General features: G+C 47.4%; 1 protein-coding gene across 23 annotated transcripts in view; it reads left to right on the forward strand.

Annotated features, from left to right (window-relative positions):
* DYSF (dysferlin) overlaps positions 1–18371 on the forward strand; it is a 204044-nt gene that overhangs the window by 62422 nt on the left and 123251 nt on the right. For all 23 annotated transcript variants that reach the window (XM_059188015.1, XM_059188016.1, XM_059188024.1 and 20 more), the window contains 4 exons: positions 415–518; positions 7658–7726; positions 7858–7901; positions 11358–11440. In XM_059188015.1, coding sequence (XP_059043998.1) covers positions 415–518; positions 7658–7726; positions 7858–7901; positions 11358–11440 — 300 coding nt within the window. The remainder of the gene's footprint in view (positions 1–414; positions 519–7657; positions 7727–7857; positions 7902–11357; positions 11441–18371) is intronic.

Consider the following 18371-nt stretch of genomic DNA (forward strand, 5'->3'; position numbering starts at 1 on the left):
AATATTGGTTTGGAGCACCATAGATTAAAATTCTTTGAAAAATGATTGCATTTATTCATTTGACAGAGAGAGAGGGAGGGAGCACAAGCAGGGAGAGTGAGAGGCAGGAAGCAGGCTCCCTGCTGAACAGGGAGCCCAATTCGGGGCATGATTCCAGGACCCCACGATCATGACCAGAGCTAAAGGCAGTTGCTTCATCTGGTGGATCTGTTCAGAAAGTCCTTGAGAGCAGGGGCTGGTGAACAAAGCTGTTTGGGCAGGGTCAGGGGCTGCTGTTCTGGGAGTCCCCAGGCTGTCACAGATGCCAGAGCATCTCTCTCTCAGAGTCCCAAGACTGTTGGGAGACAGGTAGCTGGAAAGTGAGGTTTTGGAGGTTGGATAGTCGGCGGGCATTGACCAGCGTGTTCTTCCCAGTGGATGACGCCGTGATGGACAACGTGAAGCAGATCTTCGGCTTTGACAGTAACAAGAAGAACTTGGTGGATCCCTTCATGGAAGTCAGCTTTGCGGGGAAAATGGTAAGGAGTGAGGAAGCAAGAGGATTCTCTCCGGAGGGGACCGCTGGAGGTCCCCCTGGATGGTGCTGAGCAGAGTAAAGGACATGAGGTGCACACAGGCAGCCCTTGGTGCGGCCCTATCAGAAGGTGCACCTGGGCGGGGGGCTCACTGGGGGGCACACGGGGAGACACTCATCCAGGCCTGGCTCTCTGGTCTGCTTCAGTATCTGGGATGGACACATGGGTGAGGGACAGGGGGAGGACAGATAGGTAGCAGATAGATAGAAGAGTGTTTGGGGGAAAATTAAGCACTGGCATGGAAACCAGAGAAGGTGTAAAGATGGGGGAGCTTAAAAAAAGTGGTAGAAGCATAATGATTATTTTAAAAAAGCTGTGGCAGGAGTTGAGCAGAGAAAGTCCATTCCGTGGGGGACCTGGGGATGACTCACACCTCTCTTCCTTGCAGCTGGCCTTTGTGCCCAGAGGCAGGGCTGCTGCTGGGGCTCCTGTGGGCCCCCTTCCAGCCCCCCCCCCCCCCCCAGGCAGGCAGGCCCTCCCCAGCCTCTCCTGCCTGTCCCATAGGCTCTCCCAGGCTTCAGGCGTCAGCTTTGCCCCTCTGCGGAGGACTCCTACAGCTCTGTTTCACTCTGACACCCTCTTCAGCCCCAGACCTCCCCAGGTCTTTGTGCATCCTTGGTGCCCCTTGGGCCCTGTGGAAGACTCATCTGCCCCACCTGCCCCACTCCCAGGAGCCTCCATCCTACCCAGGTACCAAAGGCAGAGAACGTGGGCCTGCCTTGATTCTTCTCTCTTTTTTGGCATCCTTCCAACAAACATCCCCCTCCCCCACCCTTTTGGATTTCAAACATGTCCCAAGGCCATTCCCTCCCCTCTGCCCACTGTCCTCTGTTCCCAAGACCACACAGCAGCCTTGCGTTCATTCTCTTCTCTGGGTTCTCCCCATAAAAGGCTCCAGAATAATTATCTTAAAACGACTCTGTACAATGACGTTCAAGCCGTATAATCCGGCTGATCAGGTCCTGCCCAGCTGAACTTTCTGACCACATCTCCCTGGCCTAAGTCCGTTCTTAATGGTGTTTGTGCGAGTGAGAAAATGGCGCCCCCTGCCGGGAACGCGCAGCTCTGCAGCCTGGGCTTGGAGAGCTGGGTTGGGTGGGGTTTCAGCCACAAGGGCTCCCTCCCCGCACTCTTGGTGCTAACAAACTGCACAGCTCACACAGTGGCCTTGTGTCCTCTTGTCTGCCCTGTCTCTTCTTTCCCTTATTGGTCACACCTCTAGCCTTTGCCCGTGTCCTTCCTGTCCCCTTCCCCACAAAGTCCAGCATCTTTCAGTGTCCAGCTTGCCTACCCCCACGGGCCCCTGGCACTAGTTCGGTCCTCGGCGCCCCACCGTGCCCTAGGCCCTCTTTTAGCCAGTTTTCCATTCCGTTCCGGTAGCTGTTAGCATTTGTTTCTCCGACTTGTGGGCAAGAACCTGTTCTTATTTAGTCCATGACCTCAAAGCAGAGACTGTGGTAGAAATTGTGGGGGAAAATGACAGATCAGGTGGGCGCAGACTGCCTCCCCACACTGCGCCCAGAACCCCTGCGAGGGGGCTGCCTCTGAGATGTGTCTGACCGCAGGGAGTTGGCAAGGGTGGGGGGCAGGGCCCTCTGAGGTTGTGCCAACCTTGTGGAGAGATCCACCTGCCGCAGAAGCAGGGCTGGGAGAGTTGAGTCAGATGTCTTGGAGGTTGATGGGAAAATCAGAACAGGGCAGAGCAGACTGGCTGAGAATCTGAGCTGGGTGGCCGAGGATGGGTGTCCCAGGCCGGTTCCCCATTTGCTCCCCAGGCAGAAGTGGGGCGGGGGAAGACAGCCCGCAGGTGTTATAGGACAACTGGAGAGAAGTTTTAAAAATTTGCGTTAAACTCTAAAAGCTGACGGTAGTGATGGAGTGATGTAGTGATGTAGTGATGGAGGCGGTGTGGGTTCCTATTCCTAGAGCACTTTGCAATTTTCCTTTCACTTAATCTTTTCTTAGATTCATTTTGAAAAGGAGCCGGCATCTGCCAGCCCATCCCACCAACAAAGGCGGGCCCCTGAGGTGGGGGGGGGGGGTGTCCTCTCTGATGCCCAGACTCACTCCCTACCTGTTGTTTCTTTTCTTCTTTTATTACTGACGTACCTGTTTACTAGGCCACTTTGAAAATTACAGAAAAAAGTAAATAAAATGACCCATAATTCACCATATAATGTTCATTTTTGGTGCCTGTCTTTCCAGTTTTTCTCCTTTATATAGGTGATAGGCATTTTCCTCCTGAATCTTCATTTTGAATATTTTAAAACATCAAGAAAAGTTAGAAGAGTGTTTGGATGAACACCCTGTGCTCTGTATGACCTACACTTAGATGAAGCAACTGCTAACATTTTGTTGCATTTGCTTTCTATATATAAATACTTTTTTTTTTTTTTTTTTTTTTTTCCTGGCTGAATCATTTGAAACCTAGTTGCAGACTTTATTCCTAAAGGCTTCAGCAGGGATCCTGAGAAGAAGAAAATTCTTTGTAACTACAGTAACATGATCACACCTACGAGATGGAACAGTCATTCCCTAATATTAGCAGATTCTGGCTCATATAAATTTTCTCTGATTAACCCCAAAATGTCCTTTGGAGCTGGCTTCATTTTGTGCTGATCTAAGACCCAGCTAGAATTCATGCTCTGCATTTGGTCCTTAGGCCTCTACAGTCTCTTCTGTAACTACCCCTCCTGACCTTCCCCACCTACCCCAACCATTGTTCTCACCCCTTGACTTTTTGAAGAGCCCAGGCCACTTGTCCATGTTCTGGATTTGTCAGATTGTTTCCCTCCGGTGTTGTTTCCGGTGCTTTCTCTGGCCCCTGCATTTCCTATAAACTGGAAATCAGTTCTCAGGATTAGATTTGTTTCAGATTCAGTATTTCAGCAAGAATGTGTCGTAACGATGTTGGGTGCACCGTGTTGCATCATGACAAGAAGCAGTATGAGGTTGTCCCATCACTGGTGATGACTATCTGATCATTTGCTTAAGACGGTGATTCCGGATCTCTCTCTTGTCAAAATACATGCTCCCTTTTGTACTTTGCAAGTCATCTGTGGGTGATGTCTTGGCACCAGGTTTATATCCTTTTCTCAGCAACGTCTTACCTAATGGTCTATGCAGCCATTGACCTCCTTGCCCGAATAAGTCATTTACTTGGGGTTGCAAAGTGGTAATTTTCTCATTATCATTCCTTCCCTCTTTATAAGTTGGTGTTTTTCTGGAATGAAGAGCTTTCCTCCCCCTTAGTGCCTTTGAGTATTATTATGGAACTCAATACTTTTTATTAATTCAGTGGGTTAAAATCAATCATTCCTGTGTTGGATGTATGATCTGTCCTGAAGTTGGCCATTGGGGGTCTCTCTGAGCTGGTTCCCCTCTCCCGAGCCTAACTCAGGGTCTCAGTGAAAATGTATGTGGGAGGGGTAACTCAGATCTTAAACTCTTTCACACTGAGGTGTAAATGCTCACTGTGGGTCCTCGCCCAAGCGCAGGTCTTCACCTAAGTGCAGTGTTAGTTTGGACCTGGGATCAGGGTCTGATGCCCTGTATCAAGCCTCAGGAGGGATTGCAACACAAGGAAGGAAGGCGAGAAGGAAGTGGGAAGATGTGGCTGGACAGGCTTGTGGGACACTTCCTCTAAAGACTGGGATTAATTTCCCAATTTGACAGGTAGGGAAAGTCATGTCTCAAGATTGTTTTTATTTTTTTATTTCACATTCCCCAAAATGGTAGGGTGCTTTAATGGTGGGGAGAACCAAACCAGACCTGCCTTCAAATTTAATGGCTTTCTGGGGGCCAAGTCTCAGAGCTCCAGGGCACCTGGCTGCTCCTGGGTCATCGAAGGCACCTTGATCTCTCAAGGTCTTTTTGTTCTGAGATGTCCTTGGCTGGCCCTGGGGGCTTTTCTAGGTAGATGCAAATGTCTGTAGGAGGTGATGAGCTAGGGGAACCTGAGCAAGGCAAGGGACTCTAAAAAGCTGGTGACTGGGCTTCTGAAAGAAGCTACACACCCTTATTTTGCCCCTAGAAGGAAGGAAGGGGTTTATTGTGACAGAGGAAGCTGAGCCCCTCCCTTCTGAAAGCTTTAGCCTGTTGGACTTCCCTGGTGGTCCCCAGATATTTGTGTCAGCCTCTCTCTCCTCCAGCTACCCTTACTGTCTGTCTCCTTCTGCTTGTCCCTCTCCCTCCGCCAGCCCGTGTGTCACTTTTTCTCATTACAACCTAATCTGCAGTCCTGGGGTTTTGTCTTCTGTGTGCCTACCCACCCCAGCGTGACCCTCATTGCACTTCCTCCCATGGACACTTGGTGGCACTATTATCCAAGATGTGAACCATACCAGATTTTACACACACACACACACACACACACACACACACACACACACACACACTCTTCTTGGTGAGAAGGAAAGGAGAGGTACTTGGGCATAGGGTGGGAGACTTTGAAACAACTTTTTTTCTGAATGCAAGAAGAAAACCAATCGATTATTAAAAAAATTGTAAATAATCATAGAAAATAAAGGAAAATGAAAAAAAAAACACATTTCTGTACCCCACATTACTGTGGAGATAACCACTGTTAACATTTGTGTGTATTTTTTGTAGTATGTTTTTCTCTCTACTGCTTTCATTCCCAGCCCTCTCCTCTCCCCTGGTGGAAAAAAAGTTAGATTCAGAATAAATTGGTTGTCATTATGTGTGGATTCCATATTTGCAAATTTACCCACTCACTAAAATTTATTTGTAATCCTGAAACTTACATGAATGGTGCTTCATGATCATTTGCGCCTGGTGTGGAATGGCTGATGTGTGTTGCCACCGAGACTCACGAACAACGTGAGTCTGCCTTTTCGTTTCAGTTGTCATCCTGTAAAGAAGTGCCCTTTTCTTGGTCTACCTGGCATCATGTTGTTCACATGCTGGTGCTTTTTATGTGATTTTGCTGCTTAAAATGTGCTCCCTTGTGTGTGCCAAAGGGCTGTCTGGGGTTCTCATGGGCAAAAGGGCTGGGACGTGCCTCAGGAGAAAATACGTTAGATAAGCTTCCTTCAAGCATGAATTACAGGCTGACCGTGTGTTTAGTGTTAACAAATCACAGTATATATTAAATAAGGTATCTTTGAACGGTAACACATGTGAAACAAGGTTACATATTGATTAGTTAACAAAAATGTGACAGAGGTTGGTAGGAACCTAACCCTGAAATTCCCCCGGAGCAATGGTTTAATATTCACGAATTCAGTGTTTTTGGTGATTTATAGAATGGGTAACTACAGTCAGTAACAAGAATTAACTCTATCTCCTCAGTTTGGTAAACCGTTTTTAGAAGCCCGTATTTTCTCAGGTTATTGAACAGCCTTTGAAATAAATTTCAAAATACAGTATGATGACTTGACTTACAGATTGCAAAGTGATTTTAAGTTTAGTTAACATTCATCATCTCACGTAGATACAAAAAAAGGGAAGAAAAAAATGTGTTTTCCCTTGTGATGATTAGATCTGCGTTGTGGGGAAGGACCACCATTCATTTAATCTGGCCTCTCTTGGACCCATGGGTTGTTCCATATCCTTGGTAGTTCAAGCCACATGGCTGTGAATAACCTCGTCACAGGTCATTCTGCACAGAGGCAAGTGGTACTGCAGGATAAATTTCTAGAGGTGGACCTGGTAAGTCAATGGGTTTTTGCCTTTGCAGTTTGGAGAGATAGTGGTCAGTTGCTGTTTGGAGCGTTGAGCTCTTTTATTTTCTCCCACCAGCAAAATATGAGCGTGTACTTTCCCCCTAGCCTTGCCAGTAGAGGGCTGTCAGATTTTAGAGAATTTTATAAATGTGATGGGTGAGAAACGGTTTTTTGGTTTTATTTGTGTTTCTTTTCTTATGAGGGCGGTTGAGCGTCTTTTTATGTGCCTTCAAGCCTTTGAATTTTCATTCACTTTCTGCCCATTGTCCCTCTCTTCTGTCCTTACTCCTTTCTTTGCTGGCATGAGGAGCAAATTTTGGCATGCATCCTTGCTCCCAGGCTTTGCCGGGGCTCTTTTCGCAGGGAGGTGGGGAGGATGGGGACAGGGGCTGGCACTGGGTGGACTGAATGGAGACAAAGTCCTGGCCCCCCATGGAGGCTGCACCCTCCTTTCATGGAGGAACTGGAGCCGCTGATCAGATGCTCATTAAATGAGATAATGCACAGAACCGCTGAGCACAGTGCAGGGCCCATAGCAAATGCTCTGAAAAAGGCTGCAGGACAGCGAACCCATCATCTGTGTATCTGAAATAGAGTCTTTACCTGCTGTCCCTGTGGGGAGTGCGAGATGCCCTGGAGCTGGCTAAGGGGTATGCCCCTCCATGCTGCACTCCCCCCCCCCCCCCGGGATTCCAAGCACAGGTGGGGACAGAAGCCACTGGTTTGGATCTAGTTTCCACCTCTGCTGGGTTTCTTGATTGTGGAAAGTCCAGTCTTAAGAGCAGGGCTAATCTAAGGCAGACTGTGGCTGATGGGATTTGTATGTTTGCTGAATTCTCTTATTCTCAGATGCTGGTGGCTGGCCCCCAAACCTTGGCCCTCCGGCTACCCTCTCCCCTTCTCCTCCCCATCTTTAATCTTCTAGGGCTCACATTCTTCCAAAGGGGCAGGTGGTCTGGGCTGACTGGTAGAGGTTAGTGCCTCAGGCTGTAGGACCCCTGGGAAAGCCAGTCTGGATTCAGGGCCCACACAATAGTGTCATGGCCTTATGGGAGGTGGGGGAGTGGAGGTACCTCCACCTCCTACCTCTGGCTGGTACCTCCAGCCAGAGGTAGGAGATAAGGGTAGAAGTGCTTTGGAATTCAGGCAATCCCTCTCCATGCCCCCCACACTCCCTTGCTACCACATCCCATGCCCTCCAGCTCTGGGTCTGATTTACCATTGAACTTTTTCTCTGCAATCCCCTGTGTCTGAGCCTTCAAGGCCCCCAGGCTCTTCTGCCCAGCTTGAAGGGTGGTCAACATGACAGAGAACAGCCCCTGGCTGATGAGGTGGTCCCCGAGGGAGTCCATAGGCCCCGCAGAGCTTCACCCACCCGTCCTCTGTGTCTTCCAGCTGTGCAGCAAGATCCTGGAGAAGACAGCCAACCCTCAGTGGAACCAGAGCATCACGCTGCCTGCCATGGTGAGCCTTGCCCCCTCGGGGCCATTCTGGGATCCCCTGGGCTCCCGGCCTCCCCAGTATCCTGCCATTTATCCTGGACTTCCCCTCCTTTGCAAGGACTCCACCCCAACACCTCTCTCTTCTCTCTTCAGTTTCCCTCCATGTGTGAAAAAATGAGAATTCGTGTCATGGATTGGTGAGTGCTGAGTCTTGGAGTCGGTTATCTTCAGGGGTCACTGGGTCCATCAGTTCCCCTCAGTTCAGAGCATGAAGTGGGAGAATCTGTTTCAGGTGAGGGAGTTTCCTCTTCTGGGAGGCCAGAGAAGGAGACGGTGTGGGCTGTTCTTGGGAAGCTTACTCAACAGCTAGGCTCCAAGGCACAGCAGGGCAGCCAGCAAGTACCTGAGATACCTTAGGGCAGGGGGTGCCAGGAAGGCTTCCTGGAGAAGGTGGGGTTTTGATAAGTCCAGGGTGAGGGCACTCCAGTGAGGAGAGGATCATAAGCAAAGGCAAGGAAGCTGGAAAGAGCAGAGCTTTTGGGAGGATGGGCTGTGACCCCCACCCCACCTCCCATGGGTTGCTAGCATGGAATGGTTTGGGGCCTCTGGACAGGTGAGGACAAGAGCCACATGGACATCTTAGAAAAGTGCTGTAACACTTGCTGAGCAACTACTGTGTGCCAGGCCCCGAGCCCCGCAAGTGTTTCACATGCATGACAGCTTGACTCCTGGCTACTTTATAGATAAGTGAGTGATCTATGTGAGGGGACAACTAGAAGCAGCTGAGGCCGGATCGAACCCAAGCCTTCTGTTCCCAAAGCCCGTGCTGTGTTAAGGTGTGTGATCTCTCTCACACCTGGAGGGCTGTTAGGGCTCCCACGCATGAGCTCTAGGGCTTTCCATACATCAGGCTTTCCAAAAAGAGAGTTGTCCTTTCTCTGCCCCCAAAAAGTCTTAGCCGTGCGGTTCCCAGCGTGTTCTCCTTTGGTCTCCGGCCATGGCACCCCCAGCCAGGAGGGTAATGAGAGACCAGGGAAAACCCCCAGGCCACAGAGCCATTAAAGTGTGTGCCAGTTCCCCAGGCCGAGAGAAAACAGCTTGTGGGAATTAGAGAGGAAAGCAGCAGCCAGGAGGGCCCTGACCGCAGGTATGTTCCACCGGCCAGCGGTCGGGGGTGAGGGTTGGGGGGGAGAGCTGAGCTCTCCATCCCCGGACCCACCTCGGCCTCTCTGCTCACGGCGCATGCGCGCACCTGAGTGCGCCGCGTGATGGGGGCTGATTGGCTGTCGGCGTGTCTGTGGGTCTGCGCGCGTGGACTCCTGGGTGCGCATGCGCTCGTGCATGTGGGTGCGGTATCTTGTATGTGTGGCGGCCGGGCCTTGCCCGGGGCCGTGTGAGCTGTGTCAGAGGCATCAGCACACTGTACGATCCAAACACATTACGGAATCTGGTGGTTGCATCTCTGGTTTGGGTTGAAGTGGCATTTTTATTGTGAGTCTATTTTCAGACTTGCTGTATTTTCCAAAAGCAACCCCCAAGCCCCAAAGCCCAGCTCTTGGCCAAAAAAGCGTTCTGCTGCTGCAAGTTCCTACCCAGAAAAGTGCTCCTCTCTCCCCCGGCCCCCCGCCCCCCGAAAACGCAGATAAACTTTTGTTATTACCTGAATCCTGGAAATAACGATGTGGTCCACATGGCCTTTTCCCTGTAACTTAATCTTCCCTTCAGTTCTTTAATAGTTGCTTTTTTGGTTAAAGAACAGAAACTCAAAAAGCTACTCCCACCCCCCATGAAAACAGAATCTCTCTCCTCCCATTTTCTTGCTTTTCTCACCAGGTTCAGGTAAGACGAGAGGTGAGATGCCTCTTCCTGCCGCTCTTTCCCAGGGGTAGGTTGTGAAGGCAGTTTCCCGATGCCGTCAGTTGCCACTTAGCGGGCGTTGATGAGCTCACTGTGAGTGTTTAAGGAAATTTTTACTTTCCAGAGCTTATTAACATCATTCATCTGGAAAATGGTTGAAGATCTCTGATGACAATGCATGCACTCTTCTCGTTAGTCCCTGCCCGGATGCAACACTTTAAAATCGGCTTAATCACCGCCCTGGGAAGTTCAGAGAGGAAGGGAGGGAGTAGCAGAGATCAGGCATCTAATCGGTATCAGATTGAAGAGGAAAATAAAGACATCTTGCCCAAGTGTGTCTTTCACAACAGGGCTTGGGTGTGTAGTCGCCGGAAGCGGGCCTGTGACCAAGGTACTCACAGGAGGAAGACGGACCCAGGGAAATTTCAAGGAAGGAGATGGGTCTGGCCCAGTCTGGTGTTTCTCAACTTAGCACTATGACATTTTGGGCCAGAAAATTCTTTGCTGGGGGAGACTGTCCTGTGCATTGTAGGATGTTTAGTAGCAATGGTGGCTTCTCTCTACTGCCCTCCCCCCAATGCCCAGCTCTAAAACTGTCTCCAGACATTGCCAGACGTCCCTCGGGGTTGAAATCACTGGATTGAGAACTCTTGCTCTAGCCCAACAGGAAGCAGCGGGCCGCTGCAATCAAAGCTCTGGTTCCCGTGTCAGGCATATCTGGCTCAAACCCTGGTTTTGCCATCTTGGCAACCTCTGTCTCATCGTTCGAAACTGGGGCTAATGGTAGGGCCTGCCTCATAGGCCAAGGGAGGGTTGGAGCTAATTCATGTGACAATATTAACACACCACTGGGCTTTCCGTAGGTGCTCAATAAATGCCAGCTATTCTATATATTATTGTCAAGGGGGCAGGTGTGGAACATGGAGGAAGAGGCTGCATGGATATTGTTGGCTAATGGGCTTATCAATGATAGCCGGTCTGTTCAAACTCCTACGCACAGTCTGCTATGCTGGTTGGGGAGGGGAGAAGTCTTCCTCCTGGGAAGCCGGATAGGGACAGGCGCCCCTGTTGTAGACTGGAGCAGCATGGGCCATAGCAGGAGAACTGGACCAGGAGTCAGGACTTCAGGGTTTCAGTTCTGGCTCTGCCCCTCCTCCAGGCTGACTGTGGGCTAGGACCTTCCATTTCTGAGCCTCAACTTGCTCATCTGAGGAATGGAAAGGGGAATAAAAATAGCCATTCCTCCAGGCTCCTGAGAGAGTCCTTTGAGATAAAAGAGGTTAAAATTGTTTCGTCCACACAAAGTGAGATATAAGGTGTAATTGTGGAGTAGCTAATGTAAGCTCATTTAAGACCGTGGCCTTGGAGATAGTTTCTTCCCTGTCGCCTGGTTTTCTCCTGGTCTGGGTATTTCTTGAGGTTCTGGAACTTGGCTCTCCATGGGTCTGGGGGTCTGGCTCTCTGAGCAGCCTCCTGCTCCCTCGCCCTGGCTCCTGCCTCTGGCCTCTTTCCTTTCAACCTGCAGATGTCTCCCCAGACATTCAGGCTGGCAGCCCAGTGTTGGTTGGCTGCTGGGATGCTGTGGTCGGCCAGATGGACTAGTTCCCTCCAGAGGAGTCTTGGGCAGTGCTTTCTTTCCAGTCTCTTCTTCTCTAGGATTACTAGGCCTCAGTAACATACCCAGTGTGAAGACAGACACCCCTAAAGACGGATAACCAGGGCCCTCTATTCCCAGAGTGGGCTGTGGCCTGCAGTCGCCCCACTGTGTTCAGGCCCCTTCTGCCCCCTTATTCTAGGGACCGCCTCACCCACAATGACATCGTGGCTACCATCTACCTGAGTATGTCGAAAATCTCTGCCCCTGGAGGAGAAATAGAAGGTAAGTGCCCCCCTACTTTGTTCTGTCCTCTGGTCCCCTACGCTCTCCCCTGACTCACCCCTACCTGCCTAGTAGCTCTAGTTTTGAGAGTGCAGAAAAGGGAATATTAATTATAAGGCCTTCGCAGCCCATTTTCCATGAAGAAGGGCTGTGGCCAGTTTGAACAGGCTTACAGCTATTTGGGATTCTCTACACCTTGGCTGGTGGGATACCCTGCTGACTGGTGCAGAGAGGATCATTCAGTCCCGAAGATAACTTCGGTGGCTGGAGCTGTGCCCTGTGCCAGGTTCTAGGATGGCCAATTGTGCTCCAGCAGCTTCTATATTGAAATAGCTTTTATTGGCCAGTTAAAAAGTAGGCCATGATCATTTAGTAAAATTTTGAAGATAACGAAGAAGAGTATGAAACTTACCCATAGAATTCCTCATCTGCTTACCCCCCAGACAAGAGCTAATTATTAATATTCTGGGTTTTTTTCATGTGTGTGTATATATATGTACACATACACATGTATGTGCAATAAAGCGTATTTTGAAACAATTGTTTTGAAAATTGCTTTTTGTCACTTGGCAATACAACAGAGATGTTTTACTCATGTTATTAAATATTCTTTTACAATATCATTTTAAATGAATACACATGTTCTGTTGTGTGGGTATACCATAGTCCACATTCACTAGTTAATGATGAATACTCAGGTGCTTTCTAATTTTTCTACATTAAAAAGAACTAAATTTTATTGAATATTTTTGTAGCTGAATCTTTATGCAAGTTGTGATTTTTTTGAATGATTACCTAGAAGTGGAATTGCTGTATGAAAGGATTTGTACATTTTAAAGTGATTTGTAAATATCAAAATTGCCCTTCAAAAAGACTGGACTAATGTCCACTTTGGTCACTCACATGGGCTTCTTTTGCTGTATCTTCACCAACACAGGGTAAAATAATATTAAAAAAGAACTTTGTAAATTTGGTGGGTGAATTTTATTGTTGCCTTAATTTTCATTTCATCAGTAGCCAATAAAGTTGATGAATAAAAATTTAAACATAATTTAATAATTAATTTATATTTACATATTATATATATTTATATACTTTATATTTATTCTATTATAAATTGCCTGTTCATTGTCTTGTCCATATTTCTGATGGTATGTTTGTCTTTTCCTCATTATTTTGTAAGGGTTCTGTATATGTGTGGATATTAACTATCTGCCTGTCGTATAAGTAGTAAATAATTCTTGTCTGTTTTATTTTACCATTTAGTAGGATTAGATGCATGGAAATTTACAATTTTTATGTAGCCAAATCTGTTAACCTTTTCCTTAGCCAATAAGGCAAGGATCTAACATTATTTTTTTCCACAATTGTTCTTTGGTAATACCAACAGTGTATATTGAATAATCTTTTGCCTATATTTTGAAACGCCACCTTTATGCCCTGCTAAATTCCTAAATGTGTTCTTGGGCCTGTTTCTTGATTTTCTATTGCCTTTAATTGGTATGTCTGCTTGCTATTTCTTGGGTTTTGGTATCTGGTTAATGCTGGCTCTGTGAAATTAATTGGAAAGACTTAAAGTCTTTTCTAACATCTGGAGCAGTTTATATAACATAAAAATATAGTCTTTTGAGGGTTTGAAAGAATTCACCCATAAAACCAGATGGGCTGGGTGCCCTTTTTGAGTTGGTATAGCACTAGCTCTTTAAAAACTTTTCAATTTCTCCTGTGATCACTGTTATTTTTAGTTTGTTACTTTTATGATAGTCAATTTTGATAATTTATATCTTCCTATAAGTGTATTTACTATGCTGAGGTCCTCTAATTTATTTGCATAGTTGTTGTAGAGAGCCCTCTTTTATAATTTAAACAGTTCTTTCTACCTGTGGTATTGTCCCCCTTTTTTAAAATTTATTTTTATTTATTTTTATTTTTTTTTAAAGATTTTATTTATTTATTTGACAGAGATCACAAGTAGGCAGAGTCAGGCAGAGAGAGAGGAGGAAGCAGGCTCCCTGCTGAGCTGAGAGCCCAATGTGGGACTCGATCCAAGGATCCTGGGATCATGACCTGAGCTGAAGGCAGAGGCTTTAACCCTCTGAGCCACCCAGGCGCCCCGTATTGTCCCCTTTCTTATTTTTAATGATATGTGTTTGAGTTTTCTTTTTTTCTTGATTAGCCTTGTTACAAGCCTCCCCCCTCCCAGCCCCATCACATGAATGTGTGTGCATGCGCACGCACATGTACACAGACACACAGACACACACACTCTTTGTTGGACTTTCCAAAGAATTTGGATTTATTTATCAGTTCTAATATTTTTTCTTCAGTTTTTGATTTTTTCTTTTATAATTTTATTTTCTCTTATCTTTTTACTCTCATCTTTAACTCTCTTCAACTTATTTTGTTGTTTTTTAAAAGATTTTCTAATTAACATCTTTTTTTTTTTTTAAAGATTTTATTTATTTATTTGACAGACAGAGATCACAAGTAGGCAGAGAGGCAGGCAGAGAGAGAGAGGAGGAAGCAGGCTCCCCGCGGAGCAGAGAGCCCGCACGATGTGGGGCTTGATCCCAGGACCTGGGATCATGACCTGAGCAGAAGGCAGAGGCTTTAACCCACTGAGCCACCCAGGCGCCCCCTAATTAACATCTTGTGCTTATTTGGTTTCTGCCTCATAGATCACGCTTTTGGCCTTCAGCAAACCCCAAGGTTATATTGAACTCTCTTTTTATTTATTTATTTTTACATTTAAATATTTATTCTTTTGAATTTCTGTAAGTGCACTTTCGAAGAGCAGATTTTTTTTTGTTGGTGGTATACTTTTATCTAACTAGATGCTGCTTGTAGAAATGCATCTTTTTTCTTATGGTTAAATTACTTTGATGTATCCAGGGGCAGGACTCTTTTCATTGAATCTTGTCTGAGACATGCTGAATTCTTTGAGTTGAGTTAGAATAATTTATTCTAACATGAGAACATGAACAGCTGAAGGCAGGGTCGGGTAGGGATCAGAGCAGGATCTCTGGAAGCAGGCAGCTTGGGTCCCAGTTCTGTTTCTTTGTAGCTGAGTGAGTCACTCCTCTTTCACTAGTCCTGGTCTCATAAGGTTGTTGTAAAGATCCAGTGAGATTATAAATGTAACATTCTTAGAGTGTCTGGTATACATGAAACCCTAAAGTAAAGTAATGTTTGCTGTGTAGTATCATTATTATTGGCTTTCTGCATCACTAATCTGATTTTATTTTTCCCTGTACCAGTTCTCCTGACTGCTTTCCATGTGGTTTAAAATTGGCCATTACATTTTTAGTTTCTTGTCCCGCCTTCTTTTCCCTCTGTCATTCCTTTGATATTTCCATTTTCTTTTTGGTCTGTTCTCTCCCAGAAGTTTTGCTTTGTTCCATAAAAGCGACTTCTTCTTGCACTCTGTTGAGAATTTCACATCATTTCCTGAGACTTTCGGGTAAATGTTCTCTGGAACCTTACAGATGCTGTTTCCCCATCTGGACGGGTACTCTGTGACTCTTCCTTTCTCCTTTATTCACTCTCTAGCAAGCCCTGGTCAGTGTTGGTGTCTTTCTACAGATGGGTGCAGTGTTCTCTGTCCATCCATCGTGACAAATCTATACCTGGAGCATAGGTGAATGTGCCCAGTTTCTAGAAGATTCCACCTAGTGCTCCTGAAACTGAGCAATCCCTTCTTCTAGGTTCTCTGAAATATTACCCCCCCCCCCACTTTTAATTATAGAAAATTCAAACACACCTGAAAATACAGAATCAGACAGTGGAATCCCAGGTGTCCTTATACAGCTTTAATATCTAGCTGCTCTCTGCCATTCTAACTTCATTGTTGATACTTTTAATTGGCGAAATACACAAAAATTGCCTTCCCCAGGGCCCTGCTGGGAAGGCCCCTCCTGCCCCTGCTTCTCCCCCTCCCAAATGGGAACAATCATCCCAGGAAGGATGCAGTTTCCCGTCTCTGGCGCTGTTCCGATCATTTGTGAGAATGGCTATTTTGGATGGACAGATAGGAAAATTTGACGTGGAGGGCAGTGCGTCATGAGGATGGGATGGGAGATGGGGCATTCTGGACCCCTTGCAGATAAAAACTCCTGGTATGGAAGGAATCTTCTCCAGTTTTCCCATTGGTGCTGTCCCCCACCCTTAGAATCCAAGGCCAGACTGCTATGGTAGAAGCACAAAATGACCTTCTGACTGTTGTCCGATGGCTACTGTTTCAAGAGGCTACGGCTGTGCCTGCCACCAGCTGCTGGAGGGAGAATTTAGATCCCTGTCTCCCCATCAGTCTTCATTTCTTTCTTTTTTTTTTTTTTTTTTTAAAGATTTTATTTATTTATTTGTAAGAGAGAGAGAGTGAGAGCAAGCACAGGCAGACAAAGTGGAAGGCAGAGTCAGAGGGAGAAGCAGGCTCCCTGCGGAGCAAGGAGCCCTATGTGGGACTTGATCCCAGGACGCTGGGATCATGACCCGAGCCGAAGGCAGCTGCCTAACCAACTGAGCCACCCAGGCGTCCCTCAGTCTTCATTTCTGATGGTGATGTTGGCCTGGATCTTTTCAGGGTCACTGTGAAGGTTTTAATGGGAATGTGAGGAAGATGTTTATATGGCCACTAGATGGCGCTCAGGTCATGGGCAACGAGGGAGGCCTTCGAAGGTGGGTTCCTCCTCTCCCATGGATTGTTTTCAGAATAAAGGAGAATCTTCCTGCAACTACGGCTAATCAGGGTTAAATGTGTTATTAAATAGCTTGATCTCTGAAACAATACAAGAGTGTAATTTACTGCTCAAAATGGAGCCGTGTTTCACGATGTAAAGGGATGCTTCTGGCGTCCCTTCCTTCAGAGGTGCGTCTCTTTCTGAGACACAGGTTAGTGTTTGCCTTGCTCCCTGCCTAGCTTCTCCCATGTGTCCCGAGGGCACCTCAGGACGTGTCACCATGACTTTCCTTTCAACCGTTTGTCTTTTTTCTTCACATGAGAGGGATCCAGCCCACCGGTCAATGCACAACACTGTTTTCTCACACCCCCAAAGCCCCAGCTCAACCAAAAAGTAAAAACCAGTTGTTTCTCTTTATCCCTCCACCTCCTGGTTCACCAGAATATTTGGCCCGACCAGGAGTTTTTGTTTTCATGTTTTGTTTTTCTTTCCAGTGAGGACAGGACCGAACAGTAGCCTCTTAAGCACGTCTGCCCACAAGTTTGCCTGGGCACACTTAAGTATTCCTTGGACCCTGTGCTCCCAAGCCGTTAGTAAATTTTGTTTTCGAAAAAGGAGTGATTTCCTTAGAGGCTGCGGTTCTTTCAAAATGTAACAGGCACATGAGACCCATGAAACGACACAGATTTTAACTTTATGCATATGGAAATCATACTGCAAAGATGGTACTTGTATGTAGCCTACAGTTTTTTCTAAGAAAACTAAAGTTTTTTGTTTTAGGTGTTTTTGGTTTTTGTTTGGTCTTTGGAGCCCAGATGATGATTTCCCAGCTGTTCTCGGCCTCTCCTCCAGTCTGGCTGCCACTGGTGTCAGGCCGCCAGGCTGTGGGCCTAAGAGATGTGCTGGGAGAGAGAGCTGGCAGGGCTGGCAGCAGGAAGTGGTCTGAGCTTCTCCAGGAGAAGACGTGGGTGTCTATGGATGCTGCAGGGCTGTGACATGTGGCCCACAAGGCCAGGCGGCCTGCTCCTGGTCTTCTCTGGCTCCCCCTGGGTGAGAGAATTGGGCTTGATGGCTCAGGCCGCAAAACCAAGACTAGTCCTCCGTGTTCTGGGACTTCAACAGCCCTGGTTCTCTGGGCTTGGAGAAAACCCAGCAGGACACTTGGGTTTTGGCGGAGGGTGATGAGGACTGAATGGTGGCTTTGTGTGAGGTTGCTTCACCAGCCGCTTTGCCCTTGACTTTATGAGCTGTCTGCAGACAAGAGGAGAGAGCCTGGGATGATCCTCAGGACCCTGGAGTCCTGTGGCCCTGCCCCCAAATTAGGAATCATGGTCAAAGTTGTCAGCAGAAGCATGTCTTACTTTGTGCCCAACACTGGGCCTGATTAGGTTTGTTGAATGAGCGAATGAGTGAGTGAAGGAAAGAAGGGATTCATGAAAGGTGCCCCTGGGAAATAGGCCCATTGGCAGCCCCCTCTTGGTTGTCCTGGACCCCAAAGGTATGTTTTGGTCAGATGGCTGGCAGGGTTAGGGGGACACGTGTCTAGGCTGGCCCACCAGTTAACCGCCAGAATTCAGAGTTAGTATGTGGATGTGAAGCCGAGTTTTCTTTTGCAAGAAGCACGTGGCGGTCAGAGCTGTGACCTTGGCCTCATTAGCCTGAGATAACTGGCCAGGTCTGTTTGTAATCATTGGGAAGGAGCTTAAAATGGAATCTGTTTCCTTCCGGTGGGCCCCGGCTGCTGCTCTCCGCGGCGTTGCAGCTGTGCCCGTGCTGGTCCTCTCCCTATGGGCAAAAGCTCCCCTATGACCAGGGGCTCCCTCACTGATGAAAACCTATTCCTGTGGATATGAAAATGACCATTAATTATGGCTTCTGAAAGTCTGATTTCTGCTAGCTGGCATTCCTTTCGGAGGCCTGGCTGCAAAGAGCTGTGGGGCTGGGTCGTAGGGCCTGGGCCCCCTGTAGCCAGGCCTTGCCCTTCTGATGTCTTCTGCACCAGTGGGTCAGCCCTGACCTTGTATCTGGACTTCCATGTTCCCCTTCTCTCCCGCCTCTGCTCTTTTTCTCTGTGTCTCTACTCAGTCTTCCTTCACGGCATTTTGCTAAACTCTTGACTCTTAGCTATAGTTGTGGGGCTATGGGAAAATAGTCATAGGTAATTTCTGGGGAGGAGACAAATAGGTAAAGATGACCAGTGAATGAAAATAATCAAAGATTTCACCAGCTGTATCCACAGGCTGGGTCATGGCCCC

This window comes from Mustela lutreola, chromosome 9 (genome assembly GCF_030435805.1).
Source record: "Mustela lutreola isolate mMusLut2 chromosome 9, mMusLut2.pri, whole genome shotgun sequence".
Classification (NCBI taxonomy): Eukaryota; Metazoa; Chordata; class Mammalia; order Carnivora; family Mustelidae; genus Mustela; species Mustela lutreola.